The following is a 25,586-nucleotide window of genomic DNA, read 5'->3' on the forward strand; positions in this document are numbered from 1 at the left end:
CCAAACCTCTCAACATCACATAATTAAAAACAGACAGAATTAAGATTTGTAAAAAGGTTGTCTGAGTACTAGCTTAGTTCTTTCTACTACACCATGTTACCTTCCTTATATATAAGAATAAAAAGACTATGTGTACCTGCTCATTTGCTTAGTTTATTTATTTATTAATTTTTTAAAAAATATTTTTATTGATTTCAGAGAAGAAGGGAGAGGGAGAGAGATAGAAACATCAATGATGAGAGAATTATTGATAGGCTGCCTCTTGCATGCCCTCTACTGGGGATCAAGCCCGCAACTCAGGCATCTGCCCTTCTGTCCATAGGCTGATGCTCTATCCACTAAGCCAAACGAGCTAGGACTCATTTGCTTATTTTATTCCAAATGCCATACATGGACCTTAGGGAGCTTGACAGAGTCTGAGGAACAAACAGAAATATCAGTTCTTTCTCTACGCAACCAGGCCCAGACCCCAGACCTACCATGTGGTTGACGCTGGTGAACGGTGTGTTGTCGGTGATGGTCTCAAAGGGAGATCGGGCCCCGTTGCCATCAGTGGGGGCAGCCACTTCCCAGCTGAACTGCACGGATGTCTGGTTGATGCCAGCCTCGCTGCAGCGCTCCCTCGTGATGGCATACTTGGGGAAATGAGGGTCGCAGGGGGTGACACAGACCAGCGGGTAACCTGGGGAGGGAGATTTCTTGACTCCTTCCTTGGTAACCTCTTCCACATGGTCATAGTCCGCAAGTGTGACAACCTGCAAAGGAACAACAAAGCTTCAGCCCTGGTTAGGTGTCGGGAAGGTCAGAGTACTAAGGCTCTAAAGCAGGGGTGGGGAATGTCTGGCCCGCGGGCCCTATAAGGCCCATGAAATCATTTGGTCTTGCCCTGCCAAGGCAAGCGCAGGCAGGACTCAAAATTCAATAAATCTAGGAGCTTTTATTCATAGTAACCTAAGTTTATGTTAAGTGAATTATATTAAGCAAATTATGTTATAAATATCCAATGGCCCTTGGCAGAAAATAGGTTCCCCACCCCTGCTCTACAGGATTCACAAGATCACTTAATTTCCAGGGATTCTTGAAAACATAACAGGAGTTTACAATGCTTTACAAAGCATCCCTAAAAGATAATGCAGACCTTAGGCAGTGAAGAAGATCCTCCTACTGGTCAGCTAGAAGCTTTATTATCTTATTAGCATTATTCATAAAGCAGAGCTCTATCACTCATGTGGAAAATACTTTTATTTTCCTGCAAATATAATATTTTCCATGATATAGTAACTGAAGCTATATCATGAATGGCAGTTACTAGTTTAAAGTTGCCTTAAATTGTTAATGGTATGCAGTAGTGCATTCAGCAAAATAAAAGTAAATAAAGGTAGTGTATTTCTTCTATGGTCAATCAAGAGACACATTTTGAAATGATCCTTCTAGTATGAGACTAGTCTGGGGAGGTTAGAAGACTTATTCTGACTGCTTCTTTACTATGGGTTAGAATTCCTTTGGCAACCTCCGGGCATTTCCTCCTAATTGTAGAGTGAGTGCATTCATTCTTTACACCCCCAAACTGGGAATCATGGTATCTGTACTACATTTCTACAGATACTTAATTCTACATATGTGTGGCCAATAGGTAGAATAATAGATATGCGATTGCATTACTTTTTTTTTTTTTTTACTCTTTTAGGTCCCACTAAAGAAGTGAGAATATCAATTGTATTGTACTTTCTGTTTTATCAGACTGAGGTATGGGCATGGTTTGGTCTTCCTCTTATGTTGGAACAGAATTTCTCATCCTCTGCACTCTTGACATTTGTGCCAAATAACTCTTTGTCATTGGAGCTGTCCTGTGCATTGTAGGATGTTTAGTAGCATCTCTGGCTTCTACCCACTAGATGCTACTAGCACCTACTGACGGTCATAACAACAAATAATGTCAACAGAGATGGCCAAATGTGCCATGGAGGTGGTGGCGGAGGGTGGGGGCGTTGCGGAGGAGGGGACAGGATTGCTCCTGGTGAAGAACCACTGTGTTAGAGGAATGAAGGAGTATATAGCACTGGAAGTCCTACTTATCTTAAGTTCTCATCTACTAGTCACTAAGACATAAGCAATCCTTCCCGTCAAGCCACTCACGATGGGTGGTGCTGGCAGAATGAGACTCCCTGCTGCCTCCTGGTCTAGGATCGTCACTGTGGCAGTGGTCACTTCACCAAGAACTGCTTCCACCGGGTCATCTGGGCCAAGGACTAGGGAGAATGATTCATGCCATTCCCGGTCTTCGTTGGACAAGATCTCGACTTTAAAAAAGATATGATCCACACCTTGGGCAAGGACAGAACACAAGGACAGCAGAGGTCCCAGTTAGGTGACCGACCTAAGACAAGGCTTCATGTTTAAGTATGCCCTTTCCTTTTAAGGGCTTCCTATAACTGCAGTGGTGCTGGTCACGTTGGCCCCATCTCAAACAGGGAATCTGTTTTACAGACCTAATTCCACCTGTGGTGGAGGCTCAGTATTGCAGATTTACTGTTCTACACCATATGAGGATTAATGGCCCCTGCCTGACACTAGTTGGCAGTAATAAAAATCTATGATCCAAAACGCACTCCACCCTGGTTATGAGGGGTTTTCTTGCTTAATTTTTCTTTCCCCTTTACACTTAGGCATGAGCGCCTGTGAGGCTGCCAGTGCTTGCACACAACACCCTTCAAAGCTATCTCCCGAGAAGCAATAGCTCAGAGGCTATCTACCAGGCCAGTCTCTGCCAAGTTGAGAATGTAGTTTGTAGGCCTTAAAGGGCGGGGGTTCGAATCTCAGAAACCCCCTACCTTTTCCTAAAATGATTCTCTACTCAGTTACTTCTAAGACCTGTATTTTCCCCAGATCCTCATGCAGAAAATGAAAAAGTAAAGGTACTTAGAAGAGAGGTCCTTGTGCAAGTGTGGAGGAAGGGCACCTACCTTCCCAGCAAACACCAACCAGACACACAAAGGACAGAGCCGAAAGCCCTTTGAAGCTTCGGGGGCATGAGAGAGACACACAGAGACCCCCAAACTCACTTCTGGGGAAGTCATTTTCTCCCTCCACTTGCCAACACATCTCTGAAAAGACCTTCTAACACTGTTGCCCACTTCTGGCTACATTACAAATGATGCCATTGTCTACATTCACCTTTTCACCTTACACTGTTCCAGAAAGTTCTGTGAAAAAACCTAGCGTATAATTCAACTCCTTCCCTGTCTCACTCCTCCCATCAAATTAATACACGAGACAGCTGTTTGTGACTTCAATCCCATCTTCCTCTCTTCCCTGACTTGTCTCCATTGCTCTCTAGGATAAACCTATGTTAGTTGTTAACCAGAGTGTGCCTTCTGGATTTTAGTCACCCCGGCCTAAAGGGCAGCACAGTGGTTGGCACCAATGTTTGTGGAAGGATGGCAGTCACGTACACTTTTTAAAAATCAAGTGCTCATATTAACCAAATCACAGGCCAACAACAACAACAACAATCCTTTTAAATGAAGCAAAATGCCAAGGATGTTCTGAAGTCAGTGCCCTATTCCCCCTCCCCCATGCCATTTTTACTAATTAAAAATTATAAAGACTCCTTCCATCTCAAGTGTGTGCTTAAAAAATACTTTATGCTATTGGAAAGTTTTCCTCTTTTATTTTTCTGCTCATTCCTTTCCTCAAATATTAGATATTAGGTTCTCTACTCAGTAAAACCGACATGTGAAGATTGGCATTCAGTTACCGGGACTGAACTTCAAGACTCGGCTCTTCGGGTAGTAATCCACACCGGACTGGGCAGACCCGTCCCGCGTGCTGCAGCGGATCTTGGACGTCCTGTTCTGATCCCCTTTGCGGATCACCTTGATGTTCAGAATGGCCGTGGCGTCGGGCCCTGGGGGTTCCCGGACTTGGTACGCAGCTTCTTCAAACTCAATGGTGGGGGCTGAAGAAACATGGTCAGGGAAACAAGAGCAAGTTAGAAAAGCAGGAAAGATTCCGACTCTCATGGAAACACCTGCTAATGACAAGAAGGGTTTTTCACAGTTAACAACACAAAGACAAAATGCCTTACTGTTATGAAAATCAATCAGTATTTACCCCTAAGCAATGCTTGGGAAAAAGAAATTTATTTCTGATTTTATAGAAGTCATTTCTTATTCATTTCTTATTAAAAACAGGATAGTGAGGGAAATATTTTTAAGGACTTTGGAAGCACGATGTCCAAGTTTCCATCAAGGCATCATGACCCACAGAATGTTTTAAAATGTGCACGCTTTATCCAGGGACTGAGCCACAGTAAGCAACTGATAAATTTATATCAACTGATTGCATGAATCAACTCCTTTTCATTAATGATACATGAATTTCTAAGGTTAATAATTTACCTCATTTATATGTAACTTAATTTTACCAAATGCATCTCTCATCTCTGGTCCTTTGAATCCTCCTTCCGGGAGCTCTCACCTCCCCCGACCCTCAGCTTTTCCTAACTTCTCACAGGTTATTCAGTTAAGAATGGGTGGTTTTAGTGACTGACTGCAACGATAATTCAGGAACGGAAGACTTCTGAACACATTCTGGTTTAAAGTATTATTGTTATTGCTAGGGTACGGTTAATGATATAGTGACAATTCTTAGAAAAATATCAAATTATGCCTTTTTTCCGATATATTCTTATGGGGAAGGGCAAAGTGGTAGTGGTAGAGAGAATAAGACAAACAATTCAGAGCAATTACAAGTTGTATATCATTTTTCATATATAAAATTTTCAGAAATTTCTAGAGTCTCTGTGTTCATTTCCCCCTCAGAAAGTCAATTCTTTCTAATTGTAGAAGATAAGCCTCATTTGAGACAGCATAGTTTTAAAAAAGAATGTTTTTTGAAACTTAGGCATCTCGCTGCAACACACTGTGAATTTATTACCCCTCTGAGCTTCAGCTACTGGCTTCTCTGTGTGCCTGGGAGAGGGTCACAGCAGGGGGAGAACCCGAGTTTCCTTGGGTAAAGGAGTAACTCAGCTCCCAGGCTGGCTTTTCTTATTTCACCCAATGTCCAAATTAGCCCCTGATTTTATATATGTGAGGATGAACAGTGGTATAAATATTAAATAAAATTGCCATTACTATGTATAATGTTATTATCCATTAACTCATTAAAATATCAATTTTAATAGAACAATTATGTCTCAGTTTGGAACAGATTTTGTTTTCCCTGGTGCATGGGGCACTCTTTACTACAACCTGACTAAAGAATTTAAGATTTGTTTTTTTAGGTTAGTAGGCCAAGTTAATGGAAGAAAAGAAAACTGAGAAATTAGACTTTTCTAATTTCAGTGTTTTTTTTTTTTTTTTTTAAATATATTTTATTGATTTTTTACAGAGAGGAAGGGAGAGAGATAGAGAGTTAGAAACATCGATGAGAGAGAAACATCGATCAGCTGCCTCCTGCACATCTCCTACTGGGGATGTGCCTGCAACCCAGGTACATGCCCTTGACCGGAATCGAACCTGGGACCTTTCAGTCCGCAGGCCAACGCTCTATCCACTGAGCCAAACCGGTTTCGGCTAATTTCAGTGTTTAAATCAGTTCATTGGATTCAACTCATTCTGATGGTATTTCCAATTTTGCTCTAACTGCAGTGATTTAAAGAGTTTTATTCTCTGCCTGTCTTAGTGTCTCTGTCCTAGCCTTTAACTATACTCATTCCTTTCTCTTGGCAGTGTGGTAGGGAATAATGAGGTTAAAACTAACTATAGCCCTAGTAAACTTATAGGAGCTTTGTAGACAATGATCATTTGCTGCCAACATGTTATAAATATAATGCAGGACTGTTATCAGTAGGCATTTTTGTAGCCCTTTCATTTTTCAAGACACTTATAATTGCATGGTTAGTAAATGTGATGTACAGAAAATGTACATTAGTGTTGTGGTTACCATCTTCATCATTGGATATGGTGATGGTGGCCATGCTATTCTTTCCAACTCTGGCTCCACTCCAGTGATTCCCAAGGGGATGGCTGAGGAAGACCCTGAACTGTTCCTCAGGCTCAAACATCGAGTCATCATGGATGGAGACAGTGCAGTTCTTCATCTAGAGCCAAGGGAACAAGATAGAGTCAAATTTGCATTGAGATGTCAATAACTTCCTTGATTTTCCTAGAAAATGATTGTTCTTCTTTGTAGCATCAAAGAGTCAACGCAAATTCTAGTTAAAATAGAATGTTATCTAGGAGTTCATGCCTATGTGAGACTTACCTATATGTGGAGCCTTGTATGAGAACATTCCAAATCATTTAAATTATTGGTGATGAGTTATGAAAAAGAAGATCAAATACAGAACCCACTAATGATCATGTGTAGAACATTTGCATGCTTTCCCAGATTTTGCCTGGGCTGATCAATACACTGGTACATGTTATAATAGGTAGATTTCTGATGTGGGGGTTTAACAAATGGATTAGACTTCCTGGAGAGCTGAACAATGTTCCTTGTCCATTGTAAAAATGGAATAGTCTTAGAAAGGCTTCCTGTTAGGCTAAGGACACCTTTAAGTGCTGCAGAATTCTCAAATGTGCTGCCAAATGTTGTCTCATCTGAAAACTACTGAGTATTGATTGAGTCTCAGAATATAACCTAAACCCCTGTTTGATGCAAAGAAATAGTGTTTCTCAAACTGATCATTCTCTACTGGGGATTGTGTCCTTGAGATATGTAAAATAAGGTCACAACATTTTGGAAAACAGAGCAGCCTCAATGGTGGCTTCATGTGATAAGTGGGGTTATTTTCAGTTGAACCATTTAAAATCCACTATACTACCGTATTGCATAGACTATGTGGGTGTAGAGAAGTTTCATTCTCATACTTCCTAATTACACTAAGTGAAAGGAGAGCATGCCTGTGAACATGATACGAGGCTTGCTAACCTGGTTTTAAATCCCTGAAGAATGTTCTTTTTTTTCCCCTACCACATCTTTCTTACAATAACAATTTTTTATAGAAAATATGAATTTAGTAGTGAATCTTCAGGATATCTTTAAAAGAAGACATTCTAGTGAATGACAAGTTCCAAAGACATATTGCTTAGTAAGCCAAGAAAAATGAAGATTCCCAAGTGTGCTTACGAATGATGATAGATAGATTGTCATGTGGCTAACATTTAGACTATTAGACTATATTTCTTTATAATTTTATTAAATGACAAACTGTCTCTTGGATAGGTAGAGAATCCTTTTTTGAACTTAAAACAAATACAGACATGTAGACTCAAAGATTAAGATTGCATCTGTAGTATTTGTGTGTATTTTTAAGTACATGCTTCAACCTGCCACCAGTAAAATTCTTATAAAATACATAACTGAATCAGGCTTTTCTGTGTCATAAATATGTAATAGACTGAGAGTCCCAAAAAAGAAAGCTATCACTTTTATTAAATATGAACAGAAAAATAATCTGGGGTGAACTGGTATGGGTAAGGTCTTCTTATGCTAAACTTCAAAAGGACTAATCATAAAACCAAAATTATATACATTAGATTGTATCAAAATCAAAGACTTCTGTTCAACTAAGAACATCATGGTTCAAGGTAATAGATAAGTTACAGAAAGTGAAAGTATATCTATAATATTTAAATGTCTAACTGGTAAGGAATTAATATTTAGAATATTTAAGAAAGTATAGCAGATCAGTAAGAAAAAGACAGCAATGTAACAAAATAAGGAACAGAGGATTAAAATAATACATTTTTGCCCTGGCCAGTTATTTCAATGGTTAGACCATTGTCCCATGGACTGAAGGGTCACAGGATCAATTCCCTGTTAAGGGCACATACCTTGGTTGCAGGTTCTCCAGCCCTGGTAGGGGTCTGTTGGGAGGCAACCAATTGGTGTGTGTGTGTGTGTGTCTGTGTGTGTGTCTGTGTGTGTGTGTGTGTCTATCTCTCTACCCCTCCCCCCTCCCACTTTCTCTAGAAATCAATGGAAAAAAATATCCTCTAGTGAGGATTAAAATAATAATAAATTTCAACAAGTGAAAGTTCAATAAGTATATAAACCACCATTAATTAGAAAAATGAAAATTAAAACAAGTTGTAACTTTACACATATTAGATTAGCAAAAAGTCAAAAGATGAATAATGCTAAGTGTTGAAGAGGATGTTGGGTTACAACAATCCTTGTGTATTGCTAGTGAGATTCTGGAAAGTATTCTGACAATATTCCTTTTTTTAAAATTAAGCACATGCATGCCCTATGGCACAGCAATTTGGCTGCTATATATGTATCCAAAGAAATTCCATCTCACATCTGTGAGTAGATAAGTATGAGGATGTGCACCGCAGTATTATTAGTGGTGGCGTAGTGTGAGGAGTTGACTGTCGGCTATTTCTATGGTTCCTCACTGTCTATTGCTGAGAACAGGTAGGTAAAAGGTAGTACATGCAGTCCTAGCTGGTTTGGCTCAGTTGATAGAGCTTCAGTCCGAGGACTTAAGGTTGCCTCCTGGGTTCAATTCTGATCAAGGGTACATACCCCAGTTGTAGGCTCCATCCCCAGGCCCTGGTCAGGGTGTGTGCAGGAGGCAATCAATCGATGTGTTTCTCTCCCTGACTCTCCCCTTCTCTCCTACTCTCTCTCTTAAAAAAAAAATAAGTAGGAGATGCAGCCTGCAGGTGTGACTCAGTGAGTGTTGACACCAGGAGGTCACTGGTTTGATTCCCAGTCAGGGCACAAGATCGAGTTTTGGGCTTGATCCCCTGGGGGCATACGGGAGGTAGCAGGTCGATGTTGATGTTTCTCTCTCATCGATGTTTCCATCTCTCTCTTCCTCCCCCCTCCTCTCTCTCCAAAATTAATAAGAACAAATTTTTAAAAAGGTAGTAGATGCACATCATGAAACTATGCAATAGTTTGAAGCAACTGATTAGATGTTCACATCAATGACATAGATGAATAAAACATATTGCTGAGTAAACACAGTAAAAGTTTGAAAAAGATACAACACATAGTAATTTTATAAAATAAAAATTATGCACACAAAACAAGCATTTTTAAAGAACAAATATAAATTAAAAGGTATATATTAAACACAACAGATTGACGAGCTCTGAGGTGAGGAGGAGAATGAGGAGAAGAGGCATAGAATAAAAATAAATAAACAGAATAAGAGAAGGGCCTTGAACTAACCGACCAGGGCTTGTGCCTTGAATCAAGGGGCACAATTGAATCAACCGTCTGCAATTGAGATCCAAAAATGGAGAAATGTGAGTCTCATTCAATATATATTTTTGGCATACACTGAGTTTGATGCAGCCATACTTAGTGATTGGCATTTTTCAGGGTTTCCCATGCACTGTGCATTGCTATTCAACTGACTTGCATATGCTCAATGTCTTCTCATCTGGTCCTATTCTATTGGTTCTATTAGCACGTATGTTGCCCTAGGACAGAGGCCCAGCTATTAGAGTATTGTCTATTCCTCCTTTACATGTAGAATCTCTTCGTCTCTAATGTTTCAAATTAAGAGGAGCCTTGTTCATTTGATTCTGATAAATTCCAAAGACATTACTCATCACCTACATTTCCCATCTCAACCAATGACATATGTGTTTGGTTTTAAGTGAGAGACCCAGATAGCCACATAGAATGCATGATATAACTAAAAAATATTACCAATTAGTAAGAAATATCCTAAAATGTTCAGAATTTACCTAAATTACTTCACTGTGAACAAATAAAGGCATCAAGGACGAAGAGAATCTCATCATTCAGTAACCACAAATCCACTTACTTTCTCCCCTTTTAGAAACGTAATCCGTGAAGAGTCTGTATTTCTTCTCTCCTCAAAGTCCTCTGTGACCTGAGCTGAATGGCTCTGAGTATAGCACCTCACCGACGACTCATAGCTCAGGTCTCCACTCCGAATGATAGGCACGTGCAGAACACCCTCCTTCTCCTTCACTAGGAGCAAGTCCCTGGCAAACTGCATGCTGGGCACTGGGGAGCAGAAGGAAAGATGGAGGTATCGTTAGAGGGAGTTACGGGGAGGTGGCCACAGCCCTCGGCAGCTCTCAGCAGCCTCGTGGCAGGAGGGCTCCAGGAAGGGCCACCCTAGGCTGGCCAATCACAGGCGGTAAGCAGATTTCAAGGCCTGATTGCTGCTCTCAGGGCCAGGGAATTGCTTCCACTGTGAATGTGGTTCCAATAAAATAGAACAAGTCAATTTTGCACCCATTTTTGCCCAGCTTCAGGGTATGGTCACCATCTCAAATGCAGAAAAGCAATTCAGGTAAAAAAAATGGGCCAGGTATAAGAAAAATTTTGATAGAGACTTGAGTACTCAAAAAGTTCACTTCCCTTCTAAGGCTACAATAAGGCAAACAGCAGTGCAAGCCTGCTGATAAGTGGCCACTCACACTGGTCCAGGGGCCAGGAAGACAACAAGAAAGAGTTGGGACATTGGTAAAGTGGGAAGAGCAGGCCTTGTTTAAAGGAGGTTGGCTTGCTGCTCCAGTCTTTTGTTGGCAGCTCTTGCTATTTTCAAACAAAGCAAGACCTCTTATCTGGATTTTTATGTCATATCTCCTAAATTTTAAAATAACAACCCATTAAAATAGGAAAAAAGAAATTCCAGGCAAGTCAAAACTATTTGGGCCAAACCAAACACATCCACATGCTGAAATGTCCACTGGGCCCCCAATCTGTGACCACTGCTGGGGAGTTACCTGTTCTCATAACTCACAAGGCCTCATTCGACTTTAGGGAGGGACAGTAGCCGAATGTGGTTAAAAGCAAAGGCTTTGGAGTAAGCAGGCTTGAATTTCCACCCCAGCTCTGCTACTTATTAGCTGTATGATATAGAGCAATCTACTTGGGTTTTATGAGACTTGGGTTTCTTCAATATGTAAATTGGAAATGTTAATATCTAACTCATAGAATTATCAGGAGTATTGAATTTAACAAGATTGTATGGGCATGGTGTTCAATGCAGTATCTGGCACACAGCGACACTCAAACTTTGGTAGGGGTTATTATCATATGGTTTATATTGGCCCCTAATTCCAGGCTCCTCTATATGAAAGGTCATTTTTTCCCTCCTTACTTCCTGCAGTGCCCATGGTAATCCTCTGTATTAAGACATGTCCCCTTCCGAGAACATTTTGTTGACTGTAGGCTATTAATTTCTTAATAAAAAATACAAAGAGGTAGTCCCTCCAGTCATATGCCACATTAGTCTTTGGGGCTGCAGGAAGCTGACCCTATAGCTATAGACACCTAGCTCCTGGCTGGGTCCTGGGTATGCCTTGCCAAACCTGAAAGGAGGAAATAGGAAGGGTGAGCACACCAGCATTCTGCAAGTCCACTTGCAGAAAGCTGCTTACCTCCAACCTCCCTCTGCTCGGAACTGTTGGCATCAGCAAAATAACACAAAACCATGAGCTGAACTAAGCCTAACAATTACCACTTATTATTGAGAAAAACCCAGAAACCACACCTAAAGGAAAATTAACAACTTTAGCATTAGGTTCTGAACAATTACCATTTAGGGCTCTGTCATCCAGTATAATGGTCTGTGCTATTAGGGAGTAGGTGGCAATGACATGACCTAGCACAGGAGGACAAGAAGGAAGCTTGTTGCCAATTTAAAAGTAACACAAGCAAGAAAGCTTTTCTGCTCATGGCAGATTATCTAATGCTTTGGATTGATTTTTCTTGCTGGCCTGACAGGCGTCAAGTCGAGAGTTAAAAGCTAGAGTGGTTGTCTTTTCGTTTTGTTGATGATTTCCTTTGCAGTGCAAAATCTTTATAGTAGTCCCATTTGTTTATTTTTCCTTTTGTATCCCTTGCCCCAGGAGAAATATCAGAAAAAATATTGCCACAAAAAATGTCCAAGATTTTACTGCCTATGTTTTTTTTCTAGGATTTTTATGGTTTTGATTCTTACTTTTAAGCCTTAATCCATTTTTAGATTAATGTATATGGTGTAAAAGGTGGTCTAATTTCATTCTTTTGCACATATCTATCCAATTTTCCTGACACCATGTATTGATTAGATTATCTCTAGCCCATATTATGTTCTTGCTTCTTTTGTTAAATATTAACTTACTATAAAGGTGTGGGTTTATTTTGGGGCTCTCTATTCTGTTCCATTGATCTATGTGTCTGTTTTTATGCCAGTACCATGCTGTTTTGATTACTATGGCCTTGTAGTATAGTTTGATATCAGGTAGCGTGATTCCTCCAACTTGGTTCTTCTTTCTCAAGATTGCTGTGGTTATTTGGGGTCTTTTGCAGTTCCATATTATTTTTTGGAATAATTTTTCTAATTCTGAGAAATATGCCATTGGTATTTTGATAGGAATTGCATTGAATCTATAGATTGCTTTGGGTAGTATGGGCATTATAATGATATTAATTCTTCCTATCCATGAACATGGTATATGCTTCTACTATTCGTATCATCTTCAATTTCTTTCTTCACTGTCATATAATTTTTCAAGAACAGGTCTTTTACATCCTTGGTTAAATTTATTCCTAGGTATTTTTTTTAATGCAATTGTAAATGAGATAGGTTCTTTAGTTTCCCTTTCTGATAGTTCATTATAGGTGCATGAAAATGCAGCTGATTATTGAATATTTAGTTTATATCCTGCTACTCTACTGAATTCATTTATCAATTCTAGTATTATTTTTTTTGGGGGGGGGGAATATTTAGGGTTCTCTATATACAATATCATGTCATCTGCAAATAATGACAGTTTTTGTTTCTTTGTTTACAATTTGAATGCCTTTAATTTCTTCTTCTTGTCTGATTGCTGTGGCTATATTGAATAAGAGTGGTGAAAGCAGACACCCCTCTTTTGTTCCTGATCTTAAGGGGAACGTTTGTGGTTTCTGCCCATTGAGTTTGATGTTGGCTGTGGGCGTGTCATATATGGCCTTTATTATGTTGAGGTATGTTCCCTCTATTCCCACTGAATGGGAGAACATATTCAACAATGATACATCTGATAAGGAATTGATATCCAAAATTTATAAAGAACTTATAAAACTCCACACCAAAAAAAAAGAAACAAAAAAACACCAATCCAATTAAAAAATGGGCAAAGGATCTGAATAGACATTTCTCCAAAGAGTACATACAGATAGCCAATAAACATATGAAAAAGTTCTCAATGTCACTAAACATCAAAGAAATGCAAATTAAAATCACAATGAGATATCACCTCAGACCTGTCAGAATGGCTATCATCAATAAATCAACAAACAAGTACTGGCAAGGATGTGGAGAAAAGGGAACCCTTGTGCTCTGTTGGTGGGGATGCAGATTGGTATAGCTGCTGTGGAAAACAGTAGGGAGTTTCTTCAAAAAAATTAAAAGTGGAACTGCCTTATGACCCAATGATTCCACTTCTATGGAAAGTGAGCATGGTAGGGTATAAAAGCATAAGATTGGACTTGGATAGAGTGGATCTGGGTTTTACAGATCCATCACTTCCTCTCTGTGTGATCTTAAATTATTTAACCTTAGTTTCACAATTTGAAGAGCCAGTGAGATCTTTCTGCCTTAGAATGTGCACATTGAAGGGATTCAACAAAAGTTAGTACTCACTAGGAAGAAGGATAACCAACAGAAGTAATTGCTGAACACTACAATGGGTCACTGAAATAGGTTTGGGGATTTCTTTCTTTGGGATAAATTCTGGACTGAATATATATTATTGTAGTCTTCCTGAAAAATAATATATATATATATATATATATATATATATATATATATATATATATATATTTAACATATTCATTTTCTAAGTTTGCAATCCTAATTCCCATCAACAAAAGATAAAAATAATCTAAGTGGAATCTTGTATTGATCAGAGTACAATGAAGTTTATAGTTTATGTGTTACTGGAGTCCCACTGGCAAGTATAATAAATTATAGGTGTGTCAGGAAGAAAAGAAGTTAACATATAATTAAAATCTACTATGTGCCTGATACTATGGTAGGTATTTTCACAAATTTTATCTAATTTATTCTTTACAACAATCTTGTAAGGTGGGTATTTACATGTTTTATAGATGAACAAAATGGGGCTCAATAAACTTAAGGCTGAAAGAGCAAGGAAGTGGTGGGGCTGGCATTAAATTTTAGGACTTCTGATTTTGCATTCACTTTCTACTTTATCAGAGGGAAATTGGTTATCTTTTCATGCAAAAGAATAAGGAGACTTTTCAAGAATAAAAGAAATAAATGAATTTCCTTTTTCTTTCTTTTTTTAACTTCACTGAAAAAAAAAATCCCACAGAGTCTACTACTGCACAAATAGAACCCTTTAGTGTTATATAAGGACAGTGGGTTTGGAGCCAAAAGATCCAGAAGGTATGCTGGTTCCTCCACATACTATGCTTGGTGAATGTTTCTTCCCCAGTCTCATCTACAAAACAGAAATAAAAGTGAAACCACTGGATTATGAGCAAAGGAGATAATGTCTAACAGGTCACTCTGTAAACTCTGATGTAACATGCAGTATAGAGTAGAGTACTGTTATAATCTTGTTCATGGTTAAAGTTACCATTTTGTGAATCACAACTCTAACTGCAAAACTTAAAACTATAAAACTACCAGGAGAAAACAAAGGAGAAAAATCTTTGAAACTTGGGTTTAGGCAAAGATTTCTTAGTTACAACACTGAAAGCATGATCAGTAATAGAAATATCAATAAATGGAATGGCTTCAAAATAAAAGCCTATTGCTCTTTTAAAGACATTGTTAAGAGAACAAAAAAAGAAGCAGTAGATTTGGATAAAATATTTGCAAAACACAAATCTTTGTCCAGAGCCTAAAACAATACAATAAACAACCCAATTAAAAAATGGGAGTTTTCTACAATGCTTTTCCAAAGAAGATATATGGATGGCAAGTAAGCACCTGAAAATATCTCAATGTCATCACTCATTCACTACCCACCTACTGGAATAATGAAAACACTTCATAAAAACTGACAGCACCAAATGTTGGTGTGGATGTGGAGCAACTGGAATTCTCACACACTGCTGGTGGTAACACAAAATAGTTACAACCACTTTGGAAAACAAGCTGGCAGTTTCTTAGAATGTTAAACACTGACCATTTGATCCAACAACTCCATTCCTAAGTATTTACTCCAGAGAAATGAAAACCTATATTCACACAAAAACCTATATGCAAATGTTATAGCCACTCTGATCATAATTGCCCAAACCTGGAAACAGCCCAAATGTCATTCAACAGGTGAGTGGATAAACAAATGGCGGTACGTCCATGCAATGGAGATTATTCAGCAGTGGAAAGAGTGAACTACTCTTATGTGCAACAATATGGATGGCTCTCAAAGGCAGTAAGTATTCTGATGGAAAGAGCGAGACTCAAGGTGCTCATATTACTGGATTGCATTTAGACATTCTGGAAATGGCATAACTCTATGGGTTAGAAAATAGATCAGTGGTTGCCAGGACTCAGGATGGGTAAGAGGATGACTAACAGGGGCGTGAGAGAACTTTGTAGGGTTAGAACTGTTCAACCCTATTGTCACTAAAAAATAGTTTAGTGGTTTTTAGAGGAATGAAGAGGGAGAGGGAGAGAGAGAAAAACATTAATGTGAGAGCACAACATCAATTGGCTGCCTCCTACAGGCCCCCTATGGTGATCAAGCCCACAACCCGGGCATGTACCCTGACTGGAAATCGAACTAGAAACCTTTCTGTGCACGAGACAATGCCCAACCAAATGAACCATACCAGCCAGGGCTGTTCAACATCTTGATTGTGGTGGTGGGCACAATACTGTCCATTTGTCAAAACTTATAGAACTGCATACCAGAAAGGATGAATTTAATTCATGTAAATTAAACCTTAATAAACCTAGCTATAAAATAATATACCATTTTTTGCCTGGCTGGTGTGGCTCAGTGGTTGAGTGTCGACCTATGAACCAGGAGGTCACAGTTCAATTCCTGGTCAGGGCACATGCCTGGGTTGTGGGCTTGATTCCCAGCAGGGGGCATGCAGGAGGCAGCTGATCAATGATTCTCTCTCTTCATTGATGTTTCTATCTATCTCTCCCTCTTTCTTCCTCTCTGAAATCAATAAAAATATATATTAAAAAATAAATTAAAGTAAGATACCATTTTGGACATATGCATAGATTTCTTTTCTCTCTTGAAGGCTACACAAAACAAAAAAGTGGTTAAAATGGTTGTTTCTAGGGAGTGGAACTAGAGGATTGGGAGACAGGAGTAGAAGGAAGACTTAATTTTCATAGTATACTATTTTTGTCATTTGATTTTTAAAAATATATAAATGAATAAATAATTTAAAATAAATAATATTATTAAAGATTGCTCTGCTGGGCTGCCTGTTCTTTTTTTGGTGCCTTTTCATTCACTGTAAGAGTTTAATCATGGACTTTATTGTCAACCATAGGAATGCTGATTAGGGTCCTTCTGCTTGAGGTGGGAGGTTTCCCTTGATCTTCTCCACCCAACTCTAGAATCTGACAATTCTAAGTTTCATCAATTCTTCCTAAGAAGCACCTGTCCCTTCTTCTTCATCCTCATGTTACTTAGGTTAGGTCTTCAGTGGCGACTGACTAGTTCATATACTTGTATCTTCATTCTTGCGCATCGTCTACAGGACAATGAGTTTCCTAAGACAAAATCACACACTCCTGTGCTGATAAGAATCTGTTGCTTCCCTCTGCTTATCGATTCCTTATGCTAGAACATAAGACTTTTAGAACTTGACTCCAACCTATCTTTCCATTTCATTTCCTTTTATTCACCTCCTACTGGATTCAAAGTACAAGTAAGCATCTCACTGTTTTCCAAATATGCACCTTTCAAAACTTTATGCCATTATACCTATTATACCTGTTTATTTGACAAAACTTTCTTTTATTATCCATTAGGTAAATTACTATCACACCTGAAGACTCAGCTTAAATATCAACTCCTTTGTGAAATCTTCTATGATTCTTCCACACAAAGTTACCATTCAGTCCCATCTGCTCAAATAGCACTGGATTTACAGCACTGTTAGGCCATTTATCATACTAGAGGTCCAGTGGACGAAATTCGTGCACTCGCTGGGGAGTCCCTCAGCCTGGCCTGCGCCCTCTCGTAGTCCGGGAGCCCTCAGGGGATGTCTGACTGATGGCAATTGGACATCCTTAGCACTGCCACAGAGGCAAGAGAGGCTCCCACCACTGCCGCTGCACTCTCCAGCTGTGAGCCCGGCTTCTGGCTGAGCGGCATTCCCCCTGTGAGAGCACACTGACCACCAGGGGGCAGCTCCTGCATTGAGTGTCTGCCCCCTGGTGGTCAGTGTGTATCATAGGATCGGTTGTTCAACCATTCAATCGATTTGCATATTAGCTTTTTATTATATAGGATATCCTAACTTTTCAGTTTAAGAGTCTGATCCCCCAACTAGACATTGAACTTCTTGAGGACATGGCCCAACCAAGGCTTAAACATTTTTTGTGTATCTTGTAGAGTGCCAGAAAGATGAACAATTATTTCTTTCTCCTATTTCTATGTAAATGTGTACATGCAGGTCCTTGTACACACACAGATATAACAGACATATGCACACATACATACACATGCACTCACACACACATACTCACATTTCTTGAGTGAAATGTGAATGAGGTCCATTGCATACATATGGAAGTTAAGGAAAAAATAGAACTATAATCAGCCACCAGCCGGCAGCCCCAATCTCTTACCATCCTGGAATGTGTCATTAATGGCAATGACAGCTTGGAAAGGTTTAGTCAGTTCGGCCCCTTGTGCTGAGCTGAGGAAAACCACAAATGTCTCCAGCCCTTCAATTGCTGGATACTGAGTGTCATCTAAGATCGTCAAGGTGCAATACTAGGAGAAAAATCAGGATGTTAACTAGATTTACTGTGGTGATTGAATTCAATATATATAAACATTGAATCATTACATTGTACACCTGAAACTAATATAGTGTTATATGTTAATTACATCTCAATTTTAAAAAATGATTTTTAATTAAAAAAAAAGAAAAATTCAAGTAAACCTTACAGAATGCCAAACACATAACACCCATTTATTTTGGGAAATTAGGACACAGGCAACGACTTGTCTTTCTTTGGTGGTCTTAAATGAAGTTTCTTTTTATCCATAAAATTACACTCTTTTTATTACACACCCTTAGGTGTTTTGTTTCTAGATATTTAGATCAAACAAATGTGGTTTTTATCCTAAATCCGTGGTGCTGGATGTAACATGGTGAAAACATCACTTGAAGAGTTTTGTAGACGATCCCTCTAAGTTTGTTCTCTTGATTGTATGTTTGTGTTTTTGAAGAAAGGGAAGATAGTAATATTGCAAGTGGAGTTTAGTGTCCTCCAGAGAGTCTGGAGAGCAGACTAGATACCACATTAACGGATTCATCCAGCCTTTCATGGCTGTATGCTCACCTGCTCAGTGACACCTGGTCCGAATTCCACCTTCCTAGAGCTGGGAACATAGTCAACTCCTGGAGTGGCAGAAGCTGGGTCCGAGGGACGCGTAGCACACCAGACAGATGTGAAGGTCGAAAGGTCAGTCCCATGGCGGATAACTGGGATCTTCACTGCTCCTGAAATGAGATTCATAGATTCCCAAGGTCAACCTTGACCCAGAAAATCAATGGTACTTTCCCAACATGTTCTCTTTCTCAGCAGCAGCAGTTTTATCCTGCCTGCCTGTCTACTCTAACCTCAGCGATGCTTGGTGCTCCCTCTGAGGAAGGCTGAGGTATCACCCTCCTTCTTTTTGCCAACACTGAGATTAAGAGCAGACCTAGAGGAGGGTCTCATGCAGGTTGTGCTGGAAAGTAGCCCTTAGGGGAAAATGATTTCGTGGCTTCATAAAGGAGACTGTTCACAGAAGAACAATGAACTGTAGGGGAAGGATCCATTGGAAAACATTTCAAGCCTATATAGGGAGAAGAAATTCAGACGAGCGCCTCAGGGATGAGCTAGAAAATAGTCAATTAAGGAAGAACCAGCTATGGGATTCTATGGGGCCTGAAGCTGAATGTTCCTAATTAAATGTTCCTAACTGGTTTGATTTCCCCATTTTATCTGAGTGGTGCACACATCATTACTTAAACCATATGTGCTTATTGCTTATCTTAGGAATGAAACTCATTTTCTGGTCCATTGTGACATCATACTTCATAGGGTCCTAATGATACACATGTAGATTTTTAGCTGTTTTCACAATCAAGGTGAGAGCAAAGCTACATGAAAACCCATCAGTCACATTTTTCTAGTCAGTTGTGAAATGACATTAGTCATGACTGAGCATTTGGTGTATGGCAAAGGAAGTGGCATTGTAGAAAGGTCTGGGTTCTAAATCCAGCTCTGGCATATTAACTGCTTGATATTTGATGATTTATTTAATCTCTCTGAGTCTCCATTTGCTCTCCTCTATAATGTCATATTCTCTACAGAAGATTAAGTGAGAATGCATGAAATGCATGTTGCTCGGTACCTGGCATTCCATAAGTACTCAAGAAGATCAGTTCCCACTGTCCCTCAGAATATCACCTTCAAAGAGGTGAAAGACCTTGGTCAAGTGGCTCCCATCGGTAGATAGTTCTCATAGTTGCTGCCCCTCTGGTAGTAGGTCTGCCAGCAGCATGCGGAGGACCCCTGTGCAGCCAGGAGAGGGAAGGAGCCTGGGTGGAAAAATCTGCCCACTGACTGCTTTAGGCTGTAGTAATATGAATGAGCAAGTTCCACTTGTGAAGACACTGACATTTTAGAATGTATTTGTTTTAGCAGCGAGAAGTATACGAAATCACTTACCTCTATTCTCAACAGATCTCATTCCCCTCCTTTGCAAGCCAAAATGCTTAGCACCATGTCTTCCCTCTCGACCACAGAGGTCAACCAATGACTGTAAGCCAGATTCCTCCCTTCCATCAGTAATCAGAGAAAGAAAAGTGATTCTTTACTACTCCCATTCTTGGTTGTAATGCCTAGCATTATATAATGTCTCGGACCAACAGTGATGTCACTGAGGAATGGCATTATCCTCAATTATATCCTTAATTGTCGTAAGGATACTCTCAAACCTGAGAGGAAATCATTCAAGAAAGAGATCAAGAGATGGGTGATGGAACCCCAGAGATGCTCTCTGTTACCTGCATCCTCACTGACAGTGAAAGCCGTGTTGCCCAGGGACACAGTGGAGGCATCATTGGGACCACTGATGAGCACCTTGGCCGATGACACCCTTCCGATGCGGGCATTGTCAGAAGCACCTGCCAGGGCAATCTCAAACACTTCTTCCTCTTCATATTCGCTGTCATCAATGAGCATGACGTCACAGGTGGACATGGTGACACCAGGCCCGAATATCACACGACTGTCAGCAGACCTCCCTCTAGATTTAAAATCAGAGCCCGATTCTAGAGCGTAGAGGCTACTTCCCATAGCTGAGTTAGGGATGGTGTAGCAAATCACAGACACAATGCTGCTTGCATCCCCTGAAATACAAAATGGCAAGAAAACCAAAGCATTTGAATGAGTGCTTCTCAAATTCTAAAATCTCTGATAAATGAGTGAGCTTGGTTCCCTCTGACATATTCCACCACTATTCGTGTTCACGCTCTGGCATGAAACCTTCCTGCATTGCAGTCTCTTTTGAGCTTATGAAATAAACCACTTGAGGATTTAATATACCCCAGATACTTCACCAAACAACTTAAAATGGATTTCCTAGTCTGTGAATTTTGTGCTCTGTTAATTCACAAGACTCATTGCCCACCATCTAAGACCACAGCGGGTGGAAAGATAAGAGACATATTTGGTACTTTAAGTAGCAAAGTAATTGTGTCCTGAAGGTAGTGCTATGGGCACAGTTCACTGCCTTCCTGAATAAACTTCTGTACTTTAACTCCCAGGGAAAAACAAGCTTCTTTTAAAAAGAGAAAGACAAAATAAAATAAAACCCACCTTTCTGTACAAATGCCTTTACTTATTAATGCTGCCACTGCCCTGAGTGACGGCCTATTCTGGGCCCACTTGCTGGTCCAGAGCAATCGGTGGGACTTGCTTGTTTTCCAAGTGGCACCTCCAAGGGTTTGCAATATTTACAGTGTTTGTTACACTAACACCCAGCCAGCACATTCAATAAAAAACCTGACATCAGCCCTAGTTGGTTTGGCTCAGTGGATAGAGCATCAGCCTATGGACTATAGAGTCCCGGGTTTGATTCCAGTCAAGGGCATAAGACTGGGTTGCCTCGATCCCCGGTGGGGGGTATGCAGGAGGCAACCAATCAATGATTCTCTCATCACTGATGTTTCTATCTCCCTCTCCCTCTCCCTCTCCCTTCCTCTCTGAAATCAATAAAAATATATTTTTAAAAATCACAAAGAAAACAAACAAACAAAAAACAAACAACCCTGACATTGTTACTTATAGTTGTTGTGTAGCTTTGAATGAAGATTTAATTCCCATGTATTTTAAAGTCTCAATGTTGCACAATATTAAATCCATATGATCTTTGGTTTGATTTTTAGCCCCTCAAGAACTGACCTTTAGTTTTTACACACAGTTTACTTCTCATCGGAGCTCTATATGTGACTCTCACGGAAGGAAATCTTTAAACACATATCTTTTAAGAACTAAGATGGGAAATCAGTTTTTTGTTTTTTTTAAAATATATTTTATTGATTTTTTACAGAGAGGAAGGGAGAGGGATAGAGAGTTAGAAACATCGATGAGAGAGAAACACCGATCAGCCGCCTCTTGCACACTCCCCACTGGGGATGTGCCCGCAACCAAGGTACATGCCCTTGACTGGAATCGAACCTGGGACCCTTGAGTCCGCAGGCCAACGCTCTATCCACTGAGCCAAACCGGTTAGGGCGGGAAATCAGTTTTTACAAACTGTAACTTTCCTTTTTGACCAAGGTTACTAAACATTTTAAGAATCAATTAAGAATCCTGAGTACATGAATATTTGCAAGGCCAAATATAAAGTGATTTAGTCCCATTAAAGAATAAATGGGTGTGCTAACAGCCTGAGCTACCAAGAGAAGCCTTCTGGTAGAACTCACTGGGTAGGATCTTTATCAGGGCTGTGCTGGGGGTTTAAATGAGTTAATACATGTAAAGTACTTGCACATCTGAGTTAATATGGTACATGAGCACTTGGCACGTAAATGGGACTCAATAAACGTTAGCTATTACAAAGCTCCTTGTCACTTTCGGCGCCAACAGACCTTTTCTTTCAATAGTTGCAAACAGAAAACCAGCGCTCTCGTTGACCCGGTAGGTCTTCTTATCAAATTCTAATGTGGGTTCATCCTCAGTGTCATTGATAATGACCTTCGCCTGGGTGAACTCCCCTAGTAGGGCGTATGCTGGCATGCTGAGCTCCACGGTGAAACTCTCCACCTTCTCAAACACGTCATCATCGTTGATGACAATGGTGCAGGATTTGGTGTCCTCTCGCTCATCAAACTGCACCTGTCACAAAGGAAACAACAAGGAGTTAAGCTGTGCCTCAGCTTCCCCTGCTCTGCTCCCCCAGAAGGCCATGGGCAGAGAGGGCCCAAGTCCGGCGAGCACTGAACGAAGCAGCTGGTTCTTCTAGCCCCAGCTTTCTGCTGTATCACCTGGAACGCAAGGCTACCTCTTCCTGTTCTTCATCTACAACTGGACTGATTTACTGTATAGGGACACGGAGGGTGAAGACATCCCCTCCCATTTAGTGACTGCATTAAAACATGTAAGTAATTGTTTATATCCTGTTTTATTAACTCACTTAAGCAAGAGTCATTTGATTACTTAGTCCCCCTTCTATTTGTGGCAAGTTTAACTGGAAAGATCTTTGAACTTGGAATGTGAAGTTCTAGGCTGAAGTTCTGTTTTTTTGTGTTTTTGTTTTTTTAGTTTCAAGCTGGGTCAGGCTTTGAAACTTTACATACATCAGTTTATTTTAAAACACTGAACAAATGCAAGATATTATCCTATTACCATTATCATATTATTGTACAATTAAAACTGACATAGAATCTCAGCTTACTGTATAATGAAGTTTGAATTCAGAAAAAGTTACATTGAGAATAAGCCAGACTGAATTTTAACTTTATATTTGACTAAATCCTTTGCAAATGAAACCTATAATGTGAGTACATTTAGCCCGGTACAAAGGAGATAAATTATTATATATGCACTTAATTGTAAACTTACAGGGATATATGGTGGTTTTACTTTACCCCAAAATAAAAGAGGAAGATAAAACCTTCAAATGGAATCAGGGCTCTGGATCTGTTCAAAATTGAAAAGGTAGGGAATGGGCTTGGAATATACTTTGTGTAAACAGAAACAAAGGAAACATGTGTAAAAATAGTCATAAACCTCTGAAAACACATAATTTTCATCAAAAGTAAATTACCATTACTATCTAATCAGCTAATCAAATTTTTACTAAACTCCACATTTCAAAACACTCCCAACTAAATGAAACACTCCACAAATCTCTATTTAAGATCTAGAACACACTTCCTTTTATCTTTCCCTGAAAAATAGGCGTACATACCTCTTTTTATCATTTTGTTAAGACTCTCCTAGTTCCTCATTTAAATCTGACATAAGCGGCCTTAGCTTAGTTCTGCTGACATGACTCAAAGAGAGCCCACTCCTCTTTATGGCTCCTGTTACTTTATGTTGCCATACGAATAATGAAGTTACTTTGAAAAAACATTTAATCAATACCTAATAAGTGCCAGGCATTGTGCCATACATAAAAGATGACAAAAACAGGGCATTCTTGCCATCAAGGAGCTTACTATTTAAGTCCCCTCCTTTCTCTTTTGCTTTCATTCTCTCCTTTTTCTTTCTCTCACTCCACCCTGACACTGATTAACACCACGGCTCTATATAGAGATGACAAATTTATCTCCCTACCCAGAACTCCTCTCTGTACTCCCTACCGATGTATATAGCTGTCCACTGATGGCTCTAAGGCAACTCACACTCACCATGTTCAAAGCAAAGTCAAGATCACCCCCTCACCAAACCTGCTCCTCTGTGTGTCCCCTCCCAGCAAGGGGCATCATCATCCACTTTCCCTTCTGCCCCACTATCTAATCCACTGCTTAGTCCTCTCGATTGATGGCTTCCTCATCAGTTGAATCCACCCATTTCTCTCCCCCTTCACTTTATAACTGCAGATTAAGCTCCCATCATCTCTCACCCAGCCTATCCAAAAGCCTCCCAACTGGTCTCCCCACACTCCGTCCCTTCAGGTAAAGAAGATGGAGAGAAAAGGTTAGAATTCTGAAGGCTGAGTGTAGAACATGATGCCTTGGAGACTTTTTTTTTTGGTCATGAAGCAAAATGTAGACTGAGAAGCTACACATAACTTAAGCTTCGGCAGTTAGAATGTCAATGGAGTTTAGGCAGGCCATGAAGAACAAAGTACTGTGAGAATCAAAGATAGGAAAATTACTGCGGAAAGCTGCCAATGGAAAGGAAGGGGGGAATAACAGAAAATTGGAAGGTGCCACAATAGCCTACAACCTCGTCACAGTCCTTGCAGGCAGTTCAGGAATCAGAGGCCCTCTCGCCCACTTACCTGGCCAGCATACTCCACGTAGTCCTGCCGCCCAGGCTGGGAGCTGACCCTGGAGCTGGAGCTGGCGGTGCCTTGTTCCGTGTGACACAGGACTATGGCGTATTGGTTCAGGTTCCCAGTCCTCTGCACTGTGACACTGACAGACCCCGCCTTCTCACTGACATTGTAGCTACAAACACACAAAATAGTTGTCTCTGAAATTCTGCCCCTGGGTTGTGAAGAATCTGCTAGTTCAATGCCAGTGTCACCTGGTTACTTATATCCTGGTTGTACTGCTGAGTAGCTATGCGACTTTGGGGAAGTAACCCTCTTTCTGTCTCTACTGCTTTATTGTTGCAGGGGCAACAATAGTATTCATTTCATAAATTCAAAGTATTAAGGTGATGTAGGTCAAGTGCTTAGTTCAGTGCCTGATACATACAGTATTGAAGAAATACTTGGTACAATTATTATTTTTATTATTGTTATCACCACCCCCTCATCAGATGACTACAGCTGGCCCACAGAGTGCTTTGCCCAGAATCCTCTGCTTGCCTGACTCCTTTCTCAAGAATGAAGACACAATGACGCTTGTACCTAGCATGTTTAAAGCTGATGAGGGACCACTGGATGTGGAAGACATTGTCTCTGACCACGTTGGGTTTACTGTCTTTCACCAGAAACTGAAAACTATCCATCATCTCATGGATCTTCTCCTCATGCAATACGTAACGAATCAACCCCAAGTTCACATCCTCTGTGAGAAAAAAGACACAGTGCGTTAGCCCGGGGTTACAAAAACAGCCTCATAGCTGTGCACACTGACACACTCAGTCATTCTTCTAATGGGTCATGGACAGAACATGTGTTCCCGAGAACAAAAAGGGGTAATAGTCTTAGAAATTACTGCTTCCGCCAGATGCAAAAATAAGATCCTGTAACTCC

The 25,586-nt window shown here is 40.1% G+C and overlaps 1 protein-coding gene across 1 annotated transcript in view; it reads right to left on the reverse strand.

Annotated features, from left to right (window-relative positions):
• FRAS1 (Fraser extracellular matrix complex subunit 1) overlaps positions 1 to 25,586 on the reverse strand; it is a 444,205-nt gene that overhangs the window by 36,078 nt on the left and 382,541 nt on the right. Inside the window, exons 53-63 of the mRNA XM_070394313.1 lie at positions 25,239 to 25,398; positions 24,663 to 24,831; positions 22,303 to 22,549; positions 20,215 to 20,559; positions 18,500 to 18,660; positions 17,777 to 17,924; positions 9,800 to 10,005; positions 5,950 to 6,106; positions 3,758 to 3,958; positions 2,137 to 2,324; positions 480 to 755 (exon numbers count right to left, since the gene is read on the reverse strand). Coding sequence (XP_070250414.1) covers positions 480 to 755; positions 2,137 to 2,324; positions 3,758 to 3,958; positions 5,950 to 6,106; positions 9,800 to 10,005; positions 17,777 to 17,924; positions 18,500 to 18,660; positions 20,215 to 20,559; positions 22,303 to 22,549; positions 24,663 to 24,831; positions 25,239 to 25,398 — 2,258 coding nt within the window. The remainder of the gene's footprint in view (positions 1 to 479; positions 756 to 2,136; positions 2,325 to 3,757; positions 3,959 to 5,949; positions 6,107 to 9,799; positions 10,006 to 17,776; positions 17,925 to 18,499; positions 18,661 to 20,214; positions 20,560 to 22,302; positions 22,550 to 24,662; positions 24,832 to 25,238; positions 25,399 to 25,586) is intronic.

This window comes from Myotis yumanensis, unplaced genomic scaffold, assembly GCF_028538775.1.
Source record: "Myotis yumanensis isolate MYYU_CA2020_CCGP unplaced genomic scaffold, mMyoYum1.0.hap1 SCAF_1, whole genome shotgun sequence".
NCBI classification, from domain to species: Eukaryota; Metazoa; Chordata; class Mammalia; order Chiroptera; family Vespertilionidae; genus Myotis; species Myotis yumanensis.